Here is a 26,218-nt window from a genome sequence, read left to right as displayed (position 1 = left end):
GACTGGAAAGAGGAAAGACTAGAGGGACCCGAGGCGCCGGGAGGACAGAGGAGAAGGAGAAGTTGAACAGGAGAGAGGCTGGCCTTGCGGAGGGGCAGGTTGCCTTTCCACGTGGGCAAAGATCTCTGGTGTCCCTGATGCCTCTGGAGGCTGGAATGTCCAAGAAGGGCAGTTCGCTCGCCGACTGGGCAGGGCGCTCTTCTGTCAAGTCCCGAGACGGTGCGGGGCTGGGTCATCTTTGAACCTACCGCGACCAGCGAGTGTCTGGACGTGCAGTTGCAGAGATATCATTGCCGGGAGAGCAACTTACTATTACGCTTGTTTTGATCTGTTCCGAGGGACAGCGCAGGCCCGGAGAGGGACTGCTGCAAAGGTGCTGAGAACCTAAAAATAGAAGGCTCACCTCGTCAGGCCGCGGTCTTGCAAAGCTACATTCCTCACCCTTTTCGGAACCCGGTTGCTTGCACCTTCCTAATGCCCACAACCCCAATTAACCATCCGCGTCGAAGTTAGGTGAGGGAGACTCGCGTCTCCGCCTCGAACAGACTCCTGAAACTCCTCAAGGTCTCCGCTAGGCCATCGAAGTGATTATTTTAATGACCTCTTTTCTCCTATACTCTGTGTCACCTCCCCAATAACACCCCACCAGCACTACCTTGCACCACCTCAGGGCTGATTTCTCCGTGGTTTCATTTCCAGCCCCACCCGTTGAAAACCAACCCTCATCGGGGCGGGGAACGGACTTGCACCGGAACCCCCCAGCCTCTTGGCGCCTCCCTAGGTTCGGCTGTGGCAAACCCGCGGGCAGAGCGGACGTGCGCGCCCCTGGGGGGAGGGGGGCTGTCCAACCCCGTACTCCCAATATTTTTGCTCATTGACGGGGACAAACACAACTCTTCCGGCCTCTGCGGCGGGTATGTTAGAGCGCACTCGAATTTTCCTCAGTATTTTGAATATACACTTAAGTATTCCAAGGAAGAGATGTTGCTTCCAACCTCACGCACGCACCTCTTCCTGCAAAGCCCTCAAAGTGGGAGCCGCGGGGCTCCCCCCCGGGCCCCCCCCCCCGGCCTGGACCGGGTCTTGCCCCCACAGTTTCGCCACGCCTTCGCTTTGGCGGGGTTGGGGGACAGTGTCGCCTTTTCAACAAGTGTCAGGTGTCCGGGAAGCCCTCAGCGTCCCTAGCCCATTCTCGCAAAGGGTTCGGGTGCTCCCGGATTTGGTACCCGGCCTCTGGCCCCTTAACAGACAGACCCCTCCCCAGACTGTCTGCAGAGAGCGTCCCTCCTTCTTCCTTCCCCCTGTCTTGAGCCCAACATTTAGGGGGAGAATAAGTCCTCTGTCAGTTAGGACACGAGCACAGTTTAGAAAAGTAATATATCTTTAGGCAACTTGTGTCCTTACCCCAAAAGAAAACCCCGAGTTGCTGCACGACCCCCGCCCCCGCCTCCCTTTTCTCTCCCTGGGACCTAGATCTTGACGGCAAAGCCCAAATAAACCTCCTAGCCTGCCAGACACAAGAAGGTGCGGGGGCACTGGCGGCGGGAGCGCTCACCCGCGGTGAAGCTGTCATGGTGACGCGGGGAATCGGGGGATGGGGGAGTTCTAAAAGCGGGTTACTGAGATACCAGCTCAGGTGAGGTGGGTAGAGAAAAATTAGGGAGAGAAGATGGAGGAGTAGGAGCCTGAATGCGGGGACGCTGGTAATGTGCCGGGGGTAATTTGGATTTGGGGAGGATTGTAGGGGTAGTGCTTCTTCGCCAGTTTTCTAGCGCTTAAAATGACAACGCAGCCTCCGGGCCGCGTGGGCGCTACAGAACGCCGGCGGTTTCTGGTGCCCCCTGGTGCTGGGAACCCAGCAGCGCCCCGCTGCGAGCGGCGGCTTTTACCGGCACTGCGGCTCTCCTGGGCGTCCTTGCCGCCCCGGGCCTGAGGACCACCAGATGCCGGCCCCGCGACGCGCCCCTTCTGCCCTGCCTGGCGTGTTGGTCCCGGGCGCAGAGGGGGACCTGGCTGTGGGGTTCAAGAACCGGTGCGGGGGCGCCGGGCAGAGCCGACTTCGGGAGGAGAGCTTGGTGACCGCACGTGGCAGCGCTTTAAGCTATTCGCGCGCGTAGCAAAAGCGGATGGTTGCAGCAGAAACACATCGGGCTGTTGTGCTTTGAGAGAGCCATAAAGAGACAACCGAGAAGCCGCGGGGTGTGTGTGAGGTGGGGTGGGGCGCCCAGATGGGCTCGGAGGAAAACGTCCTAGTAGACCGCTGTGTATGCTCAGTCCCCAGGCTCCCTCCTCTTCCTCCGCCCAGCGAATACCGGGAACTAAAGAGACGCTCCGACTGGAGCCGGCCCGGGCGGTGCTCAGAGGGAAGAATGCGCCCTCCCCGTCCCGGGGGAGGTGGGAGAGCTCTTTCGGGGCCTGCGCCGCAGCCGGCGAGGGCGGGAATGGCAGCCGGGAGCCTCCTCTGACGAGGCGGGGAGTTTTCCACTGTTTCCTCTTTTGCCAGCTTCGCCACACTTCTAATTGAGGATCTCCACGTCCAATTTAAAAAGCCCTCCGTCGGCCAAGCAGAAAAAAAAAGGAAAAACCCTCTTAATGCGGAAGGGAAATCTGGTGCCTCTGTCGCTTCCTGCTGGCGGGCACCGCGATTTGGAATGGCGCATTAACCCCGCGCCTCCCGACTTCTCGGGGCCGCCAGCCATTTCGCACACACCCGAGAGCTGACATTGGGGCGAGGGGCGGGAGGCCTCGCGATTCCCCAGACCTCTCTCCCAAAGCGCCTCGCTGCGCTCTTTTTGCACGGCCCGACGCAGTGTTTCCTGGGCCCGTGCGCCCAAACCCAGAGCCTTTGCTTTTTCCCGGGTTTAAACCAGCCAGCGCGGCATGAGGCGCCTGGAGCTGCAGGTTGCTCGGAGTTCCTAGTGCCTACAAACTCCCCGAGCCCAACAGCTGCCTAGCGAACAAATAGACGCCCACAGGATGGAAAATGCATTCGTGTCCGCAGCGGTGGGAGGTGGCGGCCGAATTAAACGCTTCCCGGGGTGGCCTGCACGGGAACCCGGGCGGGAGTTCTGGATGGAGATGGGCGTGGGAGGGGGCGGCTACTGGAAGGGAGGCGGGCGAGCCTGGGAACTCACGGAGAGGAAAGGTGCCGAGGTTTTTGCATTTACCTGGAAACTCTCTTACTTTCTCCCATGGAAAAAGTTCAGGGAAATTTTCCTAAGACTCCGTTTTATTTGGAGGAGAGGGGATAATCAACTGCATGAATCTCGTAGTTTCCACTTGAGAATTCTCCTGGAAACCGGAACACTGGCATTGGGAAGGCACTGGGTAACACCGCACCGCCCCACCCCCCCAGGTGCTCGGGTCCCCTCCCCACCTCCTAATTGGGTATTGCTTAGCCAGGAGTTGACTTTACCTTTTTCTCGCCCGACCCCGGCTGCATGGCTCTCCTTTCTAGGGGTGTGAAGACTGAGAAGTCAAACGGAGCCCCCTAGCTGAGAAGACCTGGGCCCCCACCGCGCGCCCTTTCGCGGTCTAGGCCTTCTGGTGCCCCTGCGCCTCCGCAGCGTCCGGGACTGGGTACAGGCGTCCAGGAGTGACTGTGACTCGGGCGCGGGCAGCTCGAGACTTCTCTGGGAGGGGAAGAGATTTAGGGCCAGAATCTGCCAAAGCTGCAAAAATAAAGTGAGGGCGTTCGGGTATACCACCAAGGATTAAAATTTTCAAGACAATTACAATCGCTACCTGGCAGCAATGCTAAAGCATTTATTGAGCGCTTACTTTATGCTCTTCTAGGCCTTTTCATACATTATTTAATGTGCATAACCTTAAGAGGTGAAGTAGTATGTCAAACCAAGCTGATGCGCAAAGTTAAGTAACTTAACGCAGATATTCCCTTTCAGGCCCAAAGTCTCCACGTCCTTACTAACTTCTTGTTCCGGCGACAAAATACTTATTTAAGTGGGAGGACTGAAGCGCAGGCGGGGTGAGTGGTGCCACCGAGCCTGCCCCCGCCTAGCTGAGAGCTGGATCAGGACCCTGGGCAGAGGGTGCACTTGATTTTATTCCTAAAATCAAAGGCTGGTTGCTTGCTTTGGTCGAGGGCTGGTTCCCGGGGCCCAAGGGAGCTGCCTGACAGGGTAGGGAGGCATGTGGCTGGGGCGGGGGACACAGGGTGAGGCTGTCCAGTCGCCCCGCAGGGGATTGGGGAGTGTTGCGCGCCAGTACTGGTGTCATCATGTTGGCCAGGTGTCCTGCTGTCGTTGTATTGGTACCGGCGGGGGCAGCAGCCCTGCTGGAAAATCTGACCCTAGGGATCAGGTGGCGGAAGGGAAGGGCTTCCTTGTGGGTTGGACGCGGAGAGCAAGCCGCGCCTGGGGCGCACCCGGGAGAGGGAGCGAGCAGGGGACTTGGAAAGAGGGCGGGGGATGCCCAGGGAACCTCTGGGCTGCAGCCGTCCCGGAGGAGGGCGGTGACGAGTTTGGAGAGGGGCACAGGGACCCGCGGGGATGCCGCGCCCAGGGCAGTGCGGCGGCCCTCGGCGTCCTGGCGTAAAGTGCATTCTCTGGTTCTCTCCCCCGCCCGCCCGCCCGCCCGCGCAGGTGCCGCCGCCGGACGGGACTCTAAGATGAAGTTATGGGATGTCGTGGCTGTCTGCCTGGTGCTGCTCCACACCGCGTCCGCCTTCCCGCTGCCCGCCGGTAAGAGGCCTCCCGAGGCGCCCGCCGAAGACCGCTCCCTCGGCCGCCGCCGCGCGCCCTTCGCGCTGAGCAGTGACTGTAAGAACCGTTCCCTCCCCGCGGGGGGGCCGCCGACGGACCCCTACGCACCCCCACCCGCTGCCCGCACGCACCCCAAGGCAGCCAGGACGGCCGTAGGCTTTCCCCGACCCGCGGGCGGAGCTGCGCTGCAGGCGCTGAAGCCCCCTCCCGGTGCCCTAGCTGCCGGCTGCTGCCCAAAGGCCCCGGACGCCTGGTCTGTATATGACATCTGCTAGTTTGCCCAGCACAGAGGGTATCAAATTTTTTTGCTGTCCGTTTAGCATTCCGATGAACGGATATTTTCCCCACCACTACCACCGCCATAGGAAAACACACAGTTGTCCCCTTGTCTCTGCTTCCCCATCACGTATACACACATACACATCACATTTCTCTTTCTTCCAAAGCCCTTTATCTGTTTGGGTGTGTCTGGTTGTGCTGAATTCTGAAAACAATTGCATTTCCATCCTAAACTGCCCTTGCAAGGGAAAGGCTGAGGTTTCACAAAACCAAGCCAGAGTCAGAGAAAACACAGAAGGGCCTCTATTTCCAAAACAAGCATCTGGGCAGTGTCAAGTCTGTTCAGAAAAGTTCCGGTTCTAGAAAGACTTAACGGTAAATAGTGCTAGCTGGGACTAGGGAAAAGAGCTGTAGTTCACTCCACACAAGACCATGTTTAACTCTTAAGAAAAGACAAGGTTATTCGTATTAGAAAATAAATATGTGATTTACCTCTCAAAAATTAACGTTTTAGATAGGAAATTTATTAGGCCATGTCAACTGTGATTTGATATAATTTACCCTCCACTCTTCAGAAGCTTAGCTGTTGCATAAAGCCAGGTGTGCTCCATTACAAGTTAGAGGTTTCTGGGGAGGTATGTAGGCAACAAAGATAACACTAGAAGATTTGACACAACCCCAAAATAAAGCAATGTGGGCTGTATCCAGGATGTCACCCTGGCTACTCCCCCCTTCCGTTACCCCTCTGTTTTGCACTTGAAACATCCTGTGGTCATCTGCACAGTAGAAGAGGCCCCACAAATCAGCTGTATGCTAAGAGTACCCCGAACCCTGTGGCCTTGGGCTAAAAACAGCCCAGGAAATGTGATGGGCTTATTTTATGCTTAATTACAACAAAAGCATCTTCTTCCAGAGGTCCTGAAAGAGAAAAAGTTCATTTTTTTCCTAAGGCAAATTAAAACTTCAAGAGTGACTTAGGATTAGAAAGAGAACATGGTTGATCCCTTGAAATTAAAGTAACTGTTCCAAGAGTTTCTGTCAATTAGTTGTATAAACCTATTTTTAAAGGTTTTGGTTTCAACTATGAATTTCCATCTTAATGGATATAAATGCTTCTCCAATAGAAACTTAAATTTAAAATGCCCCTTAGTGCCATGGTCTTCAGAACAGTACCCATGAGAGCTGAGTGGCTTTTCATTCATTCAAACAGCCTAGGCCAGAGGAACAGAACACAGTGGCCGATAATAGTTCTCTAACCAGGGCATTCAGGAGAGAAAAATGACTGTGCCTGATTATGAAGCTGATTAATTCATAGAGATTTAATTAACATATTAGTATCCTGTCTACCTAGTCTTATTTAGTGCTGGCTCCTGGTTCTGGCTCTGTTTTCAACTAACTATGACTTTGGACAAGTTACTTACTTTAGAACTCAATGAACAGTTTACAACTATACAGTAAAGGGAAGCCATGTCACTCCAAAATGCAAGTAGCTATGAGATTTGCCCCCTGGCCTTCATGGTCCTGCCCTAACCATCCTTTGGGAAGAGACTCATAAGGAGAAACCCCTGCTCGCTGGAATCACTTGGGGAACTTTAATGAATACTGCTGCTGGGCCTCACCCTGCGAGACTCTGATTTAATTAGTTTGGGGTGTGGCCTGGGCATCTGCATATTTAGATGGTCCCCAGGTAAGTCTCAAGTGCAGTCAAGGTTGAATCACTATGACTTGATAATACCCTAAGAAAATCTGTGCCTCATATAAGCTACAACCAATCACAAAGCAAGCAAGGTGGCATTAATCTTACTGATTGTGGGGGAGAGGGCATATTGTGGGGGAAGGGAGATTACTTCCCCTTCCCAAAACTGATGCTAAGTCATCAATGGACAAGATTCTGACTTCTCTATTTATAACTGAACCAGCAGAACACACCCAATTCTGTTTTATCTGTGGGAAGACCCAATAGATCCTAGAGGAAACTTGAAAGAGAAGCGTTCCCAAAGAGAAACTGAGCTGCATTCTAAGCCAAATTGACTTCTTTCCAGGTATGTTCAATTCGGTAGCAAGCTGTCAGTGTAGGGAAGGCAGAATGACGACAGTGCGCAGACTTGACCACTCAACCAGTGTCAACACACCCCTGTCACAGTGCTGACATTTATATCCTGCACTGTACACCATGCGACTACTTAAGGCTTATGCAGAAAAACATTAAGTCACTTGTTTCATTTGAAAATAGAAACTACTGTAAATAATGGTCTCTCTTCTTTTCAAATGTTTGTAACTTAGTGATTGAGCAAAGGTTCTTTTGTGCCACTTTAACAGTCATCCTGTGCTGTTCAAAGGGGGCCAGACTGCACCCCGTCCGCACACTCACCCTTGAGGTTGCGTGTGTTCTCCTGGTTCCAGTGTAAATGAAACAGCCAGAATTCTGTTCTTAGCATGATCACAGGATGAACTAGCCAAATAGAATTCATCACTGGTTCACTTGGTTGGCTATGAAGTAAATGGGCTGTGGCTGCCTCCTATAGCAACTTTGAACTTGTCTAAACTCAAGGGCTTGTGAGTTCCCTATTAAGGCATTCAAGACTTTTCCCTTTAGCTTTGTTCTTTTATTTTGCTTTGTGCCAGCATCGTCTCCAAAGGGCGATTAGAGCAGGCGTGAGGAAGGTGCAAGTGAAGCTAGAAGATGAAACTTGCAGATGTCATAGAAAGGAATCCTCTTATGGTCCTCAGGCCTCAAGAGGTAAAGCAGCTTGTCCCAAGTGCCAGAGTTCCACTGCGGCCAGAAGCAGGTCTGCTGAACCTGAGACCAGAGTTTCCCCCAACCACTGAAACGCAGAGCGTTCGGTTTTGCTACGTAGGGGAAAACACTTGATGTGTGAGGAAGGTCTTCAACTAATGACTAAAACTGTGTTGCACAAGGTTGTCTGAATTTATTCAAGGTTAGTTAATCGTAGTCATATGCCAGATGTCAGCTGTGTGTGACAGCTCTAAATGTGTTTCACAAGTAACAGCATAAAGTGCATCTGGTTTTAGAAATTATCCATCTAAAAGCACATATTCATTCAACAAATAGTTAATATGTGCCTGTATGTGCCAGGCACTGTCCTAGGTGCTAGAGAATCCTTGGTACACATAATACATGAGCCCCTGTGCTCATGGAACATATCATCTAGTAAATATAAATGTGTGGCATTGTATATTCAATAGCATTGTAAACTAAAACTAAACATGAAGAACCTTGGGCTGGAAAGGTGAGCTTTTTGTGTGACTGGAAGCCAACTAGAAGGTACATTGAGCATTGTTAAATTGTAATTAGGGTAATGCAGAATTTATTGTAATATAATGTGATTATATTCCACCAGTTTGGCAGCAAGTCACAAAATTTCCTACAGAAACAATCTTAAATATCAAGCTATCAAGTTCCCAGGCTAGCCCACAAAAATCTATGTCAACCACGATATAACTGAAATATAAGTCACAATATTATTAGGCTAGAGTCTCTTACCAGGGTGCCAGACCCCATAAGGTCCCTGCAGAAGGAGAGCATAGAGCAAGAAATGAGGAGTTTCAATAAGCAAGAGCTTAAGTTTACACATTCAGATCAAACTATGGTTTAGATCCAGCCTTGCCACTTAACCAGCTGTTACTTAATATCTCTTAAACCTCAGTTTCCTCATCTGTAATATAAGGATAATATTAAACCTGCCTCATGGGGTTGCTGGGAGAGAGGATGAGATAATTCCTGTAAAGCCTGTGCCCCATAAATAGGTATTGTAGCTGCCACCCTCCTACTTCCAACGGCCCCTCCCCACGCACCCAATGAATGCCTTTTCTCCCGCCACAATCTTTCACTCCTGCTTCTGCCAAGACAAGATGTTGCTCTAAATGGTGGAATTTCAAGCAGCACAACATAGTACAGAGACTGAAAGAAGTGCAGGTCTTGCGGGGAGGCTATTTTGGGCCCTGCAGTCAATCACTGGGTCAGCACATAGGCAGGCCAGCCTTGCCTGAGATTCTGCCCCCGGGTCAGCTCCCCGTGGCTCTTCCCGGGTTTCACAGCTCCTTCCCCTCTCCATTTTCTGAGCCCACATAGTTCCTATGGAATCTTTCCCACAAGATTCCCATGGGCATGTTAGGGACACCCTCTTCCCCCATAGGGAGAAGGGAGCCAGGGCAGGCAGATCCTATCTAAGTGATAAGGGGACTGTGAGTTGAAAGCTGCCTATCTCGAGATAGTTTCTGTTTTCATTGATCCCAGCTGGATACTTAATTTAAGATGTCTCATAAAGCTAGCAAAAAATCCAGCTAAAGAAGCTTCTAGTGCAACAAGCTGGTTAAATGTTAAGCTCTCAAATTTAATGTTATAGGATATAGAATTCAGAATAAATAAGCACCATTCACTTATTGCTTTAGGGACTGTATGAATGAGCAGTACTATAACAAAGTAACTACCTAAGCTGGGAAGGGGCTCTGCCATTTGGGATAGGACTCTTGGAATCAAGAAATTGCATGTCAGAAACTTCTAGGGGCGCTGATTTCTCACTTGAGATCCTAGAGCAATGTGTCACTCTGGCCCCAGTCTAGAGACCTATATCAAACTGTTGCTGTTAAGAGAAATCTATTTCAGGCTTAATTTGAATTGGCCAGCCTTAGGACCTTAAGGCTGATCCAGGAGCCTAAGAATTATTCTCAAAAGATTCTACTTTTGCTGATATAAAAATAAAAGCTATCTGGCATTTTCCTCTCCTAACGTCCCTTTCATCTTTGTTTATTTAGCCCTTAATGGTCCATAGCCCTTTCATTCAGTTAAAACACTTATTCTTTAATTAATCACTTCAGTTCGATCAAGAAGCAAGTATTAAATATCTTTCATGTGCTAGGTGCTATATGGCATCAAAAAAGCAAACTCGTGAACTTAAGTAGCTTATGACCTAGTTGTAAACTATGGATAGGCAGATGGGTGGCTGGATTGTCAGTCAGACAGATAGATATGTCTGCTGAGGGGTTTACATTAGCTGTGGTCATGGTAAGAATTCCTAGCAATGAGGTCACTGGGATTTGAGATCATAGCAGGAAAGGATTCAGGGAAGAGGGAGGATTTGAGCTGATACTTGAAAGATGGGTATTAGGAAGAGAAGGGGAAGGAAAAAAGGCACATTCCAGACTAGGGAGAAGCATGGGCAAATTTGTGACCGTGATATGGGGAAGGGGCAGGTGGTGGATACAAGAAGGAGGCCAGACCAGTCGCCACGGACTAAGAACAGGTGGCGGGAAGTGGTGTGAAATTTAGGATATCTCCGTAGGTGATACCCAGATTATGAGATGCTGTAAAATCCAGGACAAGAAGGTGTTTGCTGTCTTTTTAATGGCAGGGGGTGCCACTGGAGCATCTCCAGCAAGCAGGTGGCAGCGAGTGGGGTCTTGCTGCAAAGCCATCTTGCTGCAAAAGTAACCCCAGTACCTGGGCTGCTCATGAGGGGGGTCTGTAGCATAGGCATATTTTTCATTTTAAAGTAATGTGCCCTTATTTTTAAAAAGCTTCTCAGCACGGGCACAATTGCATCAACCTATTCATCCTCAAGAAAGTGAAGAGCTACAAATAAAAACTTAATATTAAAGTTAGTGTCATAGTACCACTTAGTGATCCACATTGTTAACTCAGTTTTTAACAAATAGGTTTTATATCTTGTCCTATAATCTAGTAAGTTTGAGCTTTACTGGACAAGAGGAGATACCAGTATCCCCATTTTACAGACGAAGAAACGAGACCTAGAGTGTTGCTCAAGGTCACAAATCTAATAAGTGGTGAAACCAGAATTCAAACCTCAGACTTCTGGTCTCGAAGCCAATATTTTTTGGCTTAACACAGACTGTGCTCCCATATTAGTAGATTAAGAAAACACAAACATTGGCTTGCTAAAAATACATTCATAACCCTGAAACACAGATTTCCAGGAAAATCAAAGAAGCAAGTGAATAGAAAGAAGCAGGGAATATTAAATTTCCTTTAGACCCTTTTTTTAATTTCCATTTGGGCAGCAGTGGGCCTAGGCTCATATTCTTAACGGCTACTTCAAAGTCCAGATCAGAAGGCTTTAAGGAGAGAAACATAAATTTCTCTTCGTACTCGTATAGGATTGATGCTTTTTGCAATAAGACAAAGTTCCCTAACTTTTGGGGACAAAGTGAGATCTCCTGGAATGCTTGATAGGTTGACAGCATTTGGGAGACCTTCTGGGAGGTACTTGTTCTCAGATCACTCCCACTTCTGCCCAGGGAAAGGGGGCATTCACAGGAGAAACCAATGGTGACTGCACAAGTGCAGAGTGATCACTACAGAGGGAGTAGGAGGGGGTTTGCATAGGTAGAGCTTGGGTCACTATTGGGAATCAAGTAGTTAGCCCAGTAGAGACAATACTCACTTTTGCATGACTTTAAAAAGATAACAGAGGGGCTGGCCCAGTGGCGTAGTGGTTAAGTTCACACGCTCCAGCAGCCTGGGGTTCACAGGTTCACATCCCGAGCGTGGACCTACACACTGCTTATCAAGCCACACTGTGGCGGCATCCCATATAAAGCAGGGGAAGATGGGCATGGACGTTATCCCAGGCCAATCTTCCTCGCAAAAAGAGGAGGATTGACAATGGATGTTAGCTCAGAGCTAATCTTCCTCACCAAAAAAAAAAAAGAGAGAGAGAAGTAGGCATAGGTTTAAAAGTCTTCCAATTTTTGCTTGCAAAGCTGCAAAAATAATGTTGAAAAACTACTGTCCACTTCTAAGATGACATCTAAAATTTTTATCACAAGTTTTAATAGTTGTGCCAGATATAATTTCCAGCCCATTTGGGAATATGTGCTTCTAAGATATTTTTGGCAAACCTTAGAGCTGCAATTTTGGCTTATTCAATTCATGGAAAACTATCAAACTAATCAGCTCAGATAAATTGACTTTTTGGTCAGAAAAGATCTGACTTCATTTTCAGTTCAAATACACATTAGTATACATCCATGACAACCATCACACTGCTGGATCCTAATTATAAGATGGATGGGTGGATGGGTGGATGGACAGGCAGATAAAGCATTGAGTCTTGCCATGAGTGCCTAGCCAGAATGAAAGGTGGAACCATCCGCTTCAGTATTTCTTGATTTATTCATAGGGGACTTTCCCTCAGTAAGTGTTCATAGTACAATGAACACTCATGTACCCTTCACCAAGATTGACCTCTTGTTAGCACTTTGCTTCATTTTTTTTTTTTTCTGGACCATTTGAGAATTAGTTGCAGACATATAACATTAAATAGTTCAGCATATACCTCCTAAGATCAAGGACATTATCTTGTATAACCACAACTCAGTTATCAGGCTCAGGAAGTTCAACTTTCATACAATACTGTTATCCAATAGATGGTCCATATTCAAATTACCCCAAATGTGGCAATAAAGTCCTTTATAGTTTTTTCCTTAATCAAGGATCACAAATTGCACTCTATTGTCATGGCTCTTTATTCTCCTTTAATCTAGAGTAGCTCCCAAGACTTTTTTTCCCATGACATTAACATTTTTGAGAAGTCCAGGCTGTCTTGCTTGCTGTTTTGCAGACTGTCCTTCAATTTGGATTTGCGTAATTGTTTCGGTGTGATTAGATTCAGGTAAAAATGTAGAAATACTAAGTTAATGATGATGCATCCTTACATCAGGAGCCATCGATATCAGTTTGTCCCATGGAGCCATGCACGCCTGAATTGTCCTTACATGGTGCCTACAGTTGTTTATTCTCTGGTCTGTGCCTCACAGTGAAATGATGAGATGGGCCAGAAGTACACTGTCTCAGTAAGGAGGAAGGATGGCTGTAAAGGGAACATGGGAAAAGAGATCCGGCCGCAGGACAGACCAGTTTTAGGATGCAGCACATGTAGCTGTTGAGGATCTGGAAATTGATTCTCTTAAAACTACCCAGTGGCACTGTAGAGAGTCTTCGTGTGCCCCCAGAGGGACACATGCCTTAGTTTGACGACACTGACCCATGCCATAGGGGACACAAAAGTATCGTTCCTGGGCTGTGGACTCAGTTGATATTTGTGTGGTTAATTTTGGGGCATTTCTAGGAACACAGAAGAGGCAGTACAAACTCCCAAGATAGGCCTGCTCCTTCTGCCCACAGACCGTAGACCACCCTGCCGGGGGGTCCAGGCCCTCTCCTCTGTGGAACACACTAGACTAATAAGGGACCAGTGTCTGCGTCTCCTTTAGGGTAATCTTGCTTTGTCTAGAGCCGGTAGAGTTAATCTTCACACTGCTGCCCCCTTTGTAAGCATCGCTGGAGAATTATCACAGGTGTGACGACCATAGGGACGTACTTTAGGCACCATTTGTTAAATGCTTTCTAGCACTGAGCTGGAAACTGCTCTTCCATTATGATAAAGGCGTAACGATCCCCATTTTAAGGGAAAATTGGGGGCTCCATGTGGTTAAGCAACTTAGCCAGACTCTGGACCCAGGGCAGCCTGAGCCCAACGCTCACTCTTGTCACCATGCCACAAGATCACTTCCTGTCAGCCCAAGACACGCCTGTGTAACTCTTCTAACTACAACAGAAAGACGGCGAAGAGAAGAGTCAGGCTTTGGGGTTTTGTAAATGCAGTCGTTTCTGAATGATACTTATAGCTGATTACACAAAGCGTCTTTGAGATCCCAGTAAACTTATTCACTGGGGAGTAGAAAGTCCCTCCTCACATCTGACCACAGGAATCTACCAAACAGGCTCAAGCAATAAAGAACACTTCTTTCATCCCCTTTATTTTCCTTTCATCTTCTCTTAGTCCCTCCTCCTCTTGCCGAAGTCCCTCAGCTCCTCAGCGTTCCTTTACCCACTGTTCAGGTGGCCCGCTGGGAAGGGCTGAGGGAAGGGAATGCAGAGTGCTGGAGGAATTCTGGAGCTTCTCAGGCTGGGAGCAGGGCTTTGTGGGAAGGAAGAAGCAAAGGTTCCTTTGTTTCCAGGTTCCTTTGGGGTTTCCCCTCAAAAACCACCTGCCTTTGAGAACACCACGAGGAGTTATTTTCCCAAGTGGCTTTTTGGGCACTTAATTTTATTGGGTAAGCTTCTCGCCCTTCCCTGTTAAATTTTGTATAAGGGCAGTAGCAGAGTTCATGGTGCGCACGCATTAGCGCGCGGTGTTTACTGCTGACTCTGGAGTGCTTTTAGCTCACCCCAGGTGTTCGTGGATTGCTAACAAATGGACACCCTGTTGGGTGTTTTCCTGACTTAAAAGCAGGAGAATGGACATTTTCCCCCCCAGGGGAGCCGTGCTGTGTTACTGTAAAATTATTAACATAAGTATAATAAAAGTACAGACCACAGAGGTGGAAATCAAAGCAGGGCAATCAGAAGCTGAATAGCAAGATGAATAAACTGCCTGTCCCTCTCTGAGTGAGGTTGTTTGGCTATTTGTATTCATGGAATAATTTCCATTACACTTATGACAAGTTTTCTTAGTTAAATTGTAGGATAAAAATTCAAGATACAATATAACTGATAAGCGTGTGCCGTGTTGATCAAAATAGGTAGAGGTGGTAAATAAAATGGCATTTTGGTGGCCAGAGTGGCTTACAAAAGTATACCCAAGGTTCATTTTTCTGTATTCTGAAATGGTTTTTATTCTGGTTGGTCTTTTTCTTCTGCCTTGAGAGGATCCAGAAATGCTTTTTTAAAACAACGAAACACTGGTGTTTTTACAACACCAATACTTTTCAAATAAACCTATGTCATGCCTTATTGTCAACAAGCCACTGGTGGTGGAGAGAATGCACTGGAAACTCTGGCAGTGGTCACAATGACTTAGTAAATTGCCTCGGCTGGTGATTGTTCTTAGGGAAATAGAGCTGTGGACCCCTCTTGAAGTTAACCCAATAGTACCCTAAGAGCAGGACGGTCTATCTAATGCTAGACGAATACTTCTGTCCAAAATAGGAAAGCAAGGATAGTCATTACAGAATGTGAGATACATCAGCATTCAAGTGCTTCAGGATCTATGGACTTTTTTTTTTAATTAGTTCAAATAAGTGGCAAATTTAACACTTCTAAATAGTAGTGGATGACAAAACTTGGTAGAATTTTTCAGAGAGCTGGAACGCTATCATGGACTAACACTGCACATTTCAGAGGTCACTGAAGGTCAGATAAGAACAAGGGTCGATAGCTTCCAAGACAAGCTATGGGGCTCTCACGATACCTTTGGTAGCAGTTGCAGTGGTGATTCTAGCCTTGAAGTCATAAGCTGGGTATGACCTAAATATGCTTGAAGCAGCAAAACCAGAAATGAATAAAATAGAGATTTTTAAGAAAATGGCAAGTTTAGTGTTTGACTTTGGGTGATGGAGACTGAAGGATTAGCATGTTGGCCTAGTATGTCCTCTCAGAGATTGTTGGCTCCATCTCAGCCTTACAGATGGAGACTGAGGTGTCAGGATGCCTCCCACTAGAACCTGGGTGCTTTGAGACTCAAATACAGGCCCTTTCTACACATCTTTTCACCTCTCCTAAATAGGGCAGAGGAAGATGACTTAATGAGTTGAGATAATCACACTTGGTGGTGATTATTTCAAACATAACCAAGATGTTGAGGCAAGAGGTAAACTGAAAAGGTTGAGAACTGCTAGAACCTAAAATACCTCCTGTGGGGTTTCCCGGGGTCCCTGATGATGGTGGCCCAGCAGAATGCTGCTGGGACATCAGCCAGGGGCAGGCCTCTCCCTGACAGAGGTGACTAAAAACCAGTGTCTGGGAGCACTTTCCCATCATGCCTTAGACAGTCGCATCTTAGGGTTTTAGCACCGGGGAGGGCCCCAGAGAGGGTCTAGTTGACCTGAGAAGGGTTAAGTGACTTGTCCAAGCTCATGAGGCTGGTCAGGGGCTGACCTCGGACTGGAATCCCAAGCTCTGTCCTCTCCAGCTCCGCAGCGAGAGCCTCGTCATTTGGTGCCAGAGTGAGTTTGAGGAGCTTCCGGAGACGGGGCCTCTCTGAATCCGCCACCACCCTTGGCTGCCGGTTTTCCGGTTTTAACTGGGAAATTGCCAGATCTGCCTTAGAGTAATATGCAAGAACCAGGACATGGGAGAGAGATCCTGAAAGGCATGGCTTTTCCCATTTTGGAGACAATTTGCTGTATTCTGTGGCCCATGGCAGCCTAATTTTAGAATCTACTCAGTGTACCTCAGTTCATACCGAATTTTCCAACAGAAAGTATATTTCTCACTTCTTGTGCTGAATTTTGTAAATGTGTGCAGGTAAAATTTAGTAAAGTGTGTGCAGCATATCAATAAATTACTACATGTCTTGAGACTTGAAAAGCTTCATGGTAGTAGAATTTTTACTTAAAAACAAATAGGCAGCAGGAACACTAGAACAAGTTTGAGCTTTGAAACCAAACCGAGTCCACATTTACTACCCATGTGGCCTTGGGCAAATTTATCTTGTCTGAGCCTCAGTTTCCTGATCTGTAAAGTGGAGATAATGTGCGATCCCTACTTGCAGGGATGTTCTTGGGTTTAAAGTTAATGTGTGAAAGTAGGCACCCATCCCCCCTTTGTATTGGTAATATTTTTAAGTGCATCAAGGAAGGAAGCTGTTATCTAAAATACAGAATGATGAAATTTTGTAATGTAAAGGAATTTTAAAGGTAAGACTCCACCATGTATTTCTTATAATATTTCAACATTAGTGAAAGAAAATCATGTTTGTACCTTACTGAAAAGAGTAAAAATAACTTATCCTAGAGAATAATATTACTTGGGAATTTTCTTGAGAGGTTATATCAATCTTAAGCTGATCTTTTCACATAAACATGCATGTGTGTGTGTATATATATAGAGAGAGAGAACATCTATTTTTCATATACTTGGTCTGCAGAGCTATTTGTACTTTACCTGGGGTACAGGCAGACAAAGAATATCAGATTAAATGTCCCCCACCCCCAGGGGTGTTTCCACCTGCCTCCTGTCTGTGGACAGCCTTTCAGAGGAGGCTCTACCTGTGAGGACGGGCCGCTCAGCACCCCAGCAGTCCCAGGCACAGCAACCCATGGCCTCCCACCCAGGGTCTAGCCCACCTCAGAACCGGGTACTACCTGGGGTGAGGGCCTCCGGGCGCTGGTTCCAGATGCCCCCCCACATCTCTACTCTGTATGGCCTTGGCTTAGGCGGTAGTTCATCCCTATAGACCTCAATGTATTAACCCTCGCTCTTCCAGTACACAGAAGCTGGAGGCTTTACAATGAAGTACAGAGACTAGTCCTCTCCAGAGCAAGAAACACCTGGGCCTTCTCTCCAGGACTCCTGCAGCCCTGAGGCTGGCTCTGGACCGGAAGATGGCTCCTCTAAGAGAGGGCCACTGTGGGTGCTGGGGTCAGGCCCCTCTTTGCTGGGACCCGCAGAGCCTCAGAGACCTTCCCTCCATCGTCAAAGCCCGCTCCCCTTTGGGTAAAGGGTTATCATCTCACCGCTTTGTAGACAACTTTGTGCTGCCTCCCTCTTGGGCCCACCGGGTGAAGACGGGCTGAAGATGGGCTTAGACCCCCAGTCTGGCCAGGGTGAGGAGAGGGAAAACCTGATACGAGTATAAAATGACCCCTTTGATTAAAATACAGTTAAACTTGTACTGTTCTTAAGAGAAATCCAACATTTAGGAGAATACTTTGTCCACTGAATGCCAGCTTAACCAAGATGATGTTTTGCATTATGTACTTTTTAGTTTGGCTATTACAGGGAGTACTCTGAGGCCTCACCATTGTTCCTATAAAACCTCAATTAACTTTACAAAATAGTCAATATCCCAGTCCTTTGTTCCTGAGGGGATATTACTATTTTTTTCCCCATAATCGAGGGAGGCGAAGTCTGTGCAGTAAGAACGGTTTGTTCCCAGTCCTGCCCCAGTACAAGGTTTTGTTTGTTTAAATAACACTATTTATACAAAGGACACATCAAAGTTAAAATATCTTAAATAGAATAATGCCAAAATATTTGGTTGCACACTAAGGAATGACTTAAATGCATTTGAGCATTTTGATTTTTCAAAACCTTTAGCTTTTAGGTGGGCATGTTTTCCAAGATAGATCTTCTCAGTGGGCCTGGGAAATGAGCAAGTGTTTGACCTGTTTTCTAAAAATGATGCTCCTCTTTTGTGGTTTGCAAGTATTTTACTATCAAAGTTAATATTAACGAGGGCCATTTGCATTGCTGACATTCTGTCAAGCCCTTTACAGGGTGAAGAAGAAAGTGATATGCCATTAAGTCTTCATTTAGGGAACTAATCTAAACCCAAACCCCATACTTTCCCCTCAGCTCAGTGAATTCCAGGAATATTGAGGCAGTGGGCTTCTTGGTTCATCACAGGGAGTTTACTTGCCTGGGCCAGGTTCGACACCTCAGCAGAATTTTTAAATATAGGCTCAGTGAGGTGCGTGGCTCCTGGTGCCCCCCCAAATGCCTAGTGTTGATAAACTGAGGCCTCTCTACAAATGAACTCAGCATCCAAAGGCCTAGAATTAGGAATTTGGTTGGAAGAGACAGGCTTGTTTGCTCTGTGGTTTGGAAAATATAATGTTGCCCTTTTCTGGTATCCATGTAAAACTTTCAGCGTAAATATTTATTTTTTGCTCTATTTTTCAAGAAGAAGAAGAAAGGAAAACAAAATCAAAAAACTTGAGCTCAATAAGAATCGCCTATGGCCTGAACTTGGGGCTTAAATATTTCCACATTCACAACAAGGTATGAGGGAGATTTTCCCATCAAAAAGAGAGGTTCTCATTAGCTACATCTTTTTAATACACGGAACATTTATTGACTGCTTCGCAGGTGCCAGGAAGCCTTTTAACTCAGGGTTCATGATCTGTTCGCTACTTCATCCAAAAGTGTAAGTGGTTGGTACATTCACGCTGCTACATATATCACCCTGAAAAGGCCAAGTGGAATTTAAAATAAAGAGAAAGGGACTAAATAGTCTCATAACGAAGTATAGGTATGTCCCAAACATTATTTAGGACTACTTGTGCTAAAAATTTATTTGCTATTTATCTGAAATTCAAATTTAACTAGGCGTACTGTATCTTATCTGGCAAGCAGTGCCAATGGACAAAGCCATGCAGTGCACATGTCTTAAAAAGGAGGGAAAATGATTTTCGGGAACTTTGAAAGTATTGGGAAATAAATAAGACCATTATAAATGCTGTTTCAAATCATTATTAAAACTCTAGTAATATAAAATTATGTAATTTATCATGTTATATAAATTGAGTCTAAACCAATGTAAGTCAAACTTTTGTAACTTGAATGTTTTCCCATTAGTTTATGTTAACATTGTAATAATGTTTCATCCTCATTTCTGATTAATCTTCAGTTGATTCTTAATGGATTTTAACTTTCTATGTTCCCAGGTTCTTAAGTTAATGATCTATTCAGGAATTCTTGAATAGAGCCAGGGCCCCCTCATGTGAATCCTTTTGTAAAACAAAGAGTCTTTTTTGAATTTGAAGACTTTTTTTGTATTTTGATCAATCACCCCTAATATATCAGTTTTAACAAGTTCAGATTTCTATACATGCATGGTTTTTTGAAACTGAGCACACCTAATTTCCTCTTCTATAGCTTATTATTTGAAAAAAATCACAAATAGCATAAGCAGGTCATTTTTCAAAATAAGTAGTTCATTTCTTTAAATCATGGAGATTTAAAGGTTTTTTTTAAGGAAACAAAAGAAAACTTCCTAAGAAAGTCCAGTTAGAAAGTGGTGCAAAGGAAATGACAAATTCAGAATATTCTCCCACTCTTCAGTCCTCCTTGGGAGACGGTTACTCCCAGGGAGCATGAGCCCTTTCTGAAGACTCAGGATGAGGTGGGCATTGAGAGCTAACACTTTAAAGCTGCAGGAAGCTGGCGAGGGAAAGTCAGCTTGGAGATGGTTATTCAACTCTCAGGTGGAAAATGTGCCATTCAGAGCATTGCGGCTTCCCATGTGATGTCAGCTGTTTATTTTGGAGCCTTTCATTTCATAATGGTGCAGTTCTCAGCTGAAGTCCAAGTGTCCCCTTGAAAAATTAAGGACTCTTTCTTTCCCCCTCTTAAAGTGACCTAATTCATTCAAAAATTATTGAGGGCCTCCAGGGACAAGATCCTATTTTAAGCACTTGGGATCCATTGATGAACAAGCAAAGGTCTCTGCCTCCTGGAGTTAACATTCTATCAGAGAAGACAGACAACAAACATCAAACACAAGAAGTAGGTTATCCAGTGTGTTGGAAGGTAGTATTATGGTGAGGAGGGAAGAGGAGGGCAGGAGGGTCTGGATTTGGGCTTGGGGAGGGATTGCATTTTAAACAGGGAGGTCAGGGTGGGACTTGGTGGTGACATTTGAGCAAGGACTTGAAGGGGATGTGGGAGTGAGCCACTGGGTGCTCTGCACGAACAGTATTCGAAGCAGAGAGGGATCAGCCAGCACAAAGGCCCTGAGTCCCTGCTTGTGTCTGACCTGTGGTTCTCAACCCATGATGATTTTGCCCCAGGGGACATTTGGCAATGTCTGGAGATACTTTAGTTTGTCATTACTGGGATGGGGGGATACTACTGGCATCTCCTGGGTAGAGGCCAGGGATGCAAGTAAACATCCTATAATGCACAGGACAGCATCCCACAACAAAGAGTGACACAGCCTAAAATGTCGGTAGCGCTGAGGTTGAGAAACTCTGTGTCTGAGGAGCAGTGAGGAGGCCAGAGAAGCTGGAGGGGAGGCAGTAAGAGGAAGAGAAGTAGAAGGTGAGGTCAGAGGTAGCAAAGGCTGGGGGAGCGGGGGTGGCCAGGTCAGGTAGGGCCTTAGGGCAGTGTGGACTTTGGCTTTTACTCCAAGACAAATGGGGAAGGTTTGGAGCAGAGAAGGGACATGAGTTGCATTAACAGTTTTAAGAGTATTGCTGTAGCTGCTGGGTGGAAAATAGATTGAAGGAGGGTAAGGCTGGAATGAGGGAGTTTGGGAACTGTTGTGGTTATCTGGGCGAGAGATGATGGGGCTCAGAGCAGGATGGAAGCAGCTTCGTGACTTCTGTGCAGGAGAACCATTCAATGCCAAAATTTAGCTATCTGACAATGAGGTGTTCTGGGGATCCACACAATCCCCACTCTTTTCAATACCAAATATCATGTATTTTGTATGTATTATGTATTATCTATATATATCTATATCTAGATAGGTACGTAGGTAGGTAGGTAGATAGATATGGTTAAGTCACCTTAGCTGGGTTTTGTTTTACACAATAGGATACCTGAGACCTGTTTTAACAATCAGTTCATGACGAAACAATTTGACATGGGTTAGGCACAACATAATCCTCTTTACTTTAACATGGTCTTGGCAAAAAAACATTCACTCTTGCTAACAACTCTTCTGTGGTATGTTTTTCTAAGCCATGTATAACCCTAAACATACTAAATTACCTGCAAATGGGATGAGAGGAGCATAAAAGGTCTAGTACCTAATAAAGAGGCATTTGGATTGCCTTTCTTTTCTAAAAATGTATTAAATTGTTGAAATAGTTACTCTTCTCTTACTTGATCAGCCAAAGTAAATGCTGAAACACAGCAGGAAACACCAAGAGATTGCTAATTCATGCTTCTACCCAAGGGTCTCAAACATCTTAGAAGCATCGCCTCATCACTCCTCCGTATGAGCTCCCTAAAGTGCACGCCTCTTGTCCTATTTGCAACCAAAGACAGTGGGAGTCAGGTGACAGCCTGCAGCAGAGGCTGGACCACCCCCCCACACACACCTCTTTGGGGTGAGGCTGCATCTGTCCACAAACAGCATCTCATTCCATTTATTGCTATGATACATTTAAATGCCATCTTACAGTATTTCCATAATTTTCTTAAGTCGTGCTGTTCCGAGGAAGTGGTAAATTAGTCTCTTTGTTAATGAAGAGTAGGCTGTTTTTCAGTCTCTTAATGTTTTTGAAGGAAGTTTTAAAATATAGTTGAGTTCATGGGCTTTTCATTTGTTGTATCAAAATGGTTCTCATCCCACTCAGCCGAGCAGAAGTGTTGAGTCAGGGTAGATTTCTGAGAAAACACTCGGTATTCCAGATGCGAGTAGCAATGTTGGAAGACTTCCCAATCTAAGATAAGCCTTTGTCACCCTCTAAGACGGGGTTTCTCAAAGTATGGTCCATGGATCACCTACATCAGAATTTCTCCAGGGTTTGTTAAAAATGCAGATTCCTTGGCCCCACACACACAGCTACCCCTAAGGATAGGGCCAGGGATCTGTATTTCAGTGAGCATCTCAGCTTATTCTCATTCACACTCACGTTTGAGAACCACTGCTCTAGGTTATGCTATTAGAGAAGCAAAATGGCCTTAGAGGATCAGCCTGTTCACAGCAACTCTCTACAGACTTGTTAAAAATGGCAGATGTTATTCAAATGAAATATATCCTTCTAAGGCTATGTTTTCTACAAGGAAGTGTATCACCCACCACTTCAGTCTCCTCTTTCAACGGAATCATTTTCCTTCTGCAAAGTCTGGGAAGGTGCATTTTAGCCTCTGTTCTTAGGGGATTACAGAGGTCACTCAGCTTAACTGGCTGATAGGTTTCACTGTGGGTCCAATCTTGGCTGACTTTAGGAGGCACTTTGACCTAGAAGACTGCTTGAAATGATCATTGTTGTTGTCTCATGTGACCTTTTCTGTTTTCTTGTTGAACAGCAAATATGCCAGAGGATTATCTTGATCAGTTTGATGATGTCATGGATTTTATTCAAGCTACCATTAAAAGACTGAAAAGGTCACCAGATAAACAAATGGCAGTGCTTCCTAGAAGAGAGCGGAATCGGCAGGCTGCAGCTGCCAACCCGGAGAATTCCAGAAGGAAAGGTCACCGAGGCCAGAAGGGCAAAAACCGGGGTTGTGTCTTAACTGCGATACATTTAAACGTCACTGACTTGGGTTTGGGCTACGAAACCAAGGAGGAACTGATTTTTAGGTACTGCAGCGGCTCCTGCGACGCAGCCGAGACAATGTACGACAAAATATTGAAAAACTTATCCAAAAATAGAAGGCTGGTGAGTGACAAAGTAGGGCAGGCATGTTGCAGACCCATCGCCTTCGATGACGACCTGTCATTTTTAGATGATAACCTGGTTTACCATATTCTAAGAAAGCATTCCGCTAAAAGGTGTGGATGTATCTGACTCCGGCTCCAGAGACCGCCGTGTATTGCATTCCTGCTACAGTGCAAAGTAAGGGACCAAGGTTCCCAGGAAATGTTTGCCCAGAATGGGAGATGAGGACCAAGGAGGCGGAGAAGGAAGAGGAGGAGGAGGAAGGCAGCCGTTGTGGGAGCCTGGTAGAGGGAGATCCAGCTACAGAAAACTGGACAGGAGAGAGAGAAAATAGCCGTCTGGATTCTCCTGGATGGCAGCCGATGTCACCAGAAGCTCAGGGCTGGTGTCCCCGGTTGTGTGTTGCCATCATTTCATCTGATACAGTCACGGTCATGGCCCAGTTGCGGATGCGCATGAAACCAAACCAGTGAGTCTCCTGTGGTTTGTTTTCACATGTCTGGAGACACCAGGGAAATGGGAAGCCTGGTGTCATTCCTATCATTACATTTTACTGCTGAAAGCATGAAAGGTTTATTTTTCTGTCACTCAATGGAGACATACCCCGGAAAGAAGGAAAAAACAAAAGCAAAGGCACAAGAGATAGCAACCTTTGAATTTGAAAGTTGAGGCCTGAGGTTTAGTACAACCAGCGTCTTTGTGAACGGTTGGTGATTGATTTCGAACATGGTGTGTGGGGTGGAAAGAAGTTGGCTAGGAACCAAAAAGGCTGTCCTCATGACTAACAACAAACCTGAAGGTATTTCCTTTATGTCCTTGGAGACAGGAAACCAGTTGTGGTTTTCGGCAGCATTCTTGCAGGAGAGCAGTGGGGAAGGCCCCCAGCTGCATGGGGGCAGGGAGACCCGCCGGGCCTGTCGGTTTACAGAGAGACAGATGTTACATACACCCCAGCTCCGTTTATGCGTGGTCACCAGTGACCAGAGAAGCTACTCGATGCAATGCATCTGTTTCAGATACAGAAATATAGAGAAGCTATTTATTGAGATTTAAGTTATTGTTATTTATTACCGTTCACTAATGAGTTTCTTTTTTCCCTTATTTATTAAAGCTTCTTTTCAAAGGTGCCAAAGTATATGTGCTCGCAAAATGCAAAAGGTAACAAAGGAAATTTTAATTGGGAACAAGTGTCCATGCTTTTCAAAGTATTAAAAAGTTTTTCGCCAGGCAAAAATCACTTACTTTACCTTTTTAAGAAAAGCTCTCGTTCATTGCCCCACTTTCAGCATCTTCCCTATTTTTATTTTTTAAAAAAGAAATGTGTCAGAAGGAGCATTTTTGACAGGCCCCTTCTTGGGGAGCAGTGTGCAGAGTCTGTTGGCACTCGGCTTTATTTCTTCATTGCTCCATCTCTGAACAGATCTGCCATGTGCCCCACTTTTTGTCGTATTTAAGCTCTTACTCCCCTCCACTTATATCTATCTATGATATGCATAACCATATATATGAAAGGTTAAATTCCTATTAGTAGGTAGTCCTGGATTCAATGTTGACCTAAAAGTAAAAATCCTGTCAGGTAGCCAGGGTTCTGCCCTGATGGCAGAGACTCTTCCTCCATCCTTCCCCCCACTGCCCTTCCGAGAAACATGCTCGTGCCCAGTGTGGCCAAGGAGCGCACTGCTGGCCTTCCAGACATGAGGTCTGCCTGGTTGCCATAAAAGCCCCTTGGTTGAGGCCTCCGGACAACAGTCCCTGCCCTTGTACACCTGACCCCTCCCTCGGAAGAAGGTAGTCCAGAAGGTGACATGAGGAAGATATGTCTGGCTCGGCCACAGAATGCACTACCTTTATGATGAAAGCTTTCCAAGGGAAGGAAGTGAAGGATGGGAACCACCATATCGCATGTGCCCCAGATCCTGGATTTTTCTGGCAGCCAACCCATGCGCAATACACTGGGCCCTATGTTAGAGTTTGCCACACATTTCATAAAAGGGATTTTTATCAAGGAGATCATGTATCACTATCTTAGTGGCTTTTAGCCCAAAAGGATGACAGATTTAGCAATTAAATGACCTACTGGTCTCCCTCAAATAATCATGTTAATTTTACAAAGTAACCAAGAGGCAGCAGTTGCCAGACGTCCCTTCTCCCCAGCCCCAAAAGACCTAGGTTCTCCATCATTCTGCCCCTCTCTGTCCTTTGTGCCTCACTTGCATTACTCGAAACTAGAGGGAAATGGTCTCCCTCTACCCTCTCCAAAGTGGGGATCTTGCTGAGCAGTAGCCTGCTCAGAATAGTGGCAGACCCAGCCATCTGGTCATTCATGAAGCACAATTTGATGTCGCCCCAGGATCATCTGTCCGAATCAGAGAGTCCTGGCAGATGTGGCTGGAGTCCCCAGGTGTCAACCTCAGTCAGCCCCCAACACCCCATGGAGAGTCCCTGCCCAAAGAGGCTGTGGGATTCAATGGGTGCTGACAACTTGTTCCCAGCATCACCTACACACCATAAGCAGGTTTTAACTGAAGCAAATCCACCAAATCCACAAAAGGGTAAAGTTTGTGATTTTTTCTTTATCATCGCGATTACCATCTGATCCAGTAAGGAGTGCACTTCTTTGGAAGTTCTGACTTCTCTGATCTGTCTTGGTCGTTTGTGTTATACAACCAAAGTTCTCTACAGACTTTATTTTTGTACAATATCATTTTGTAACTTTTTACAAATAAAAACTCATTTCTATTGCTCTCTGTACTTCCGTACTTCCTCCCACGCCCGCTGACCACGGCCAGGCCCTGGGCTAAAAGGCCCTCCCCCTCACCACCACACAGCCCACTGGTTGGTCAATGGCCTTGTCCATCAAATATCCACAACCAATCACCATCCAAGTGGGGAAAAAACTTGCGAAGTTGTTCTTCATTTATTGATTCGCCAAATATTTATGGCATGCCTACACTGTGTTAGGCACTATGCGAGACACCAGGGATCCAACAGTGGCCTAAACAAAAACTCTCTGCTCAATCTCGTGGAGTTGATATTTATTTGAGGGGAGATAGACAACATTCAAAAAAGTAAAAACATGTAGTGGTCCAGGTGTTGATAAATGAATCAGTTACCAA

General features: G+C 46.4%; 1 protein-coding gene across 1 annotated transcript; it reads left to right on the top strand.

Moving 5' to 3' along the window:
* Positions 1-4,609: 4,609 nt before the first annotated feature.
* GDNF (glial cell derived neurotrophic factor) lies at positions 4,610-25,843 on the top strand. The gene is made up of 2 exons (XM_004422749.3): positions 4,610-4,778; positions 22,747-25,843. Exons 1-2 carry the CDS (start codon positions 4,628-4,630, stop codon positions 23,229-23,231), a joined length of 636 nt encoding a protein of 211 aa, XP_004422806.1. The 5' UTR covers positions 4,610-4,627; the 3' UTR covers positions 23,232-25,843.
* The last annotated feature ends 375 nt before the right edge of the window (positions 25,844-26,218 follow it).

The sequence above is a fragment of the Ceratotherium simum genome, chromosome 18, assembly GCF_057802395.1.
Source record: "Ceratotherium simum simum isolate JZ-2026a chromosome 18, ASM5780239v1, whole genome shotgun sequence".
NCBI lineage: Eukaryota > Metazoa > Chordata > Mammalia > Perissodactyla > Rhinocerotidae > Ceratotherium > Ceratotherium simum.
Note: the sequence above shows the minus strand (reverse complement) of the source record. Positions and strands in the feature narration are given on the sequence as shown.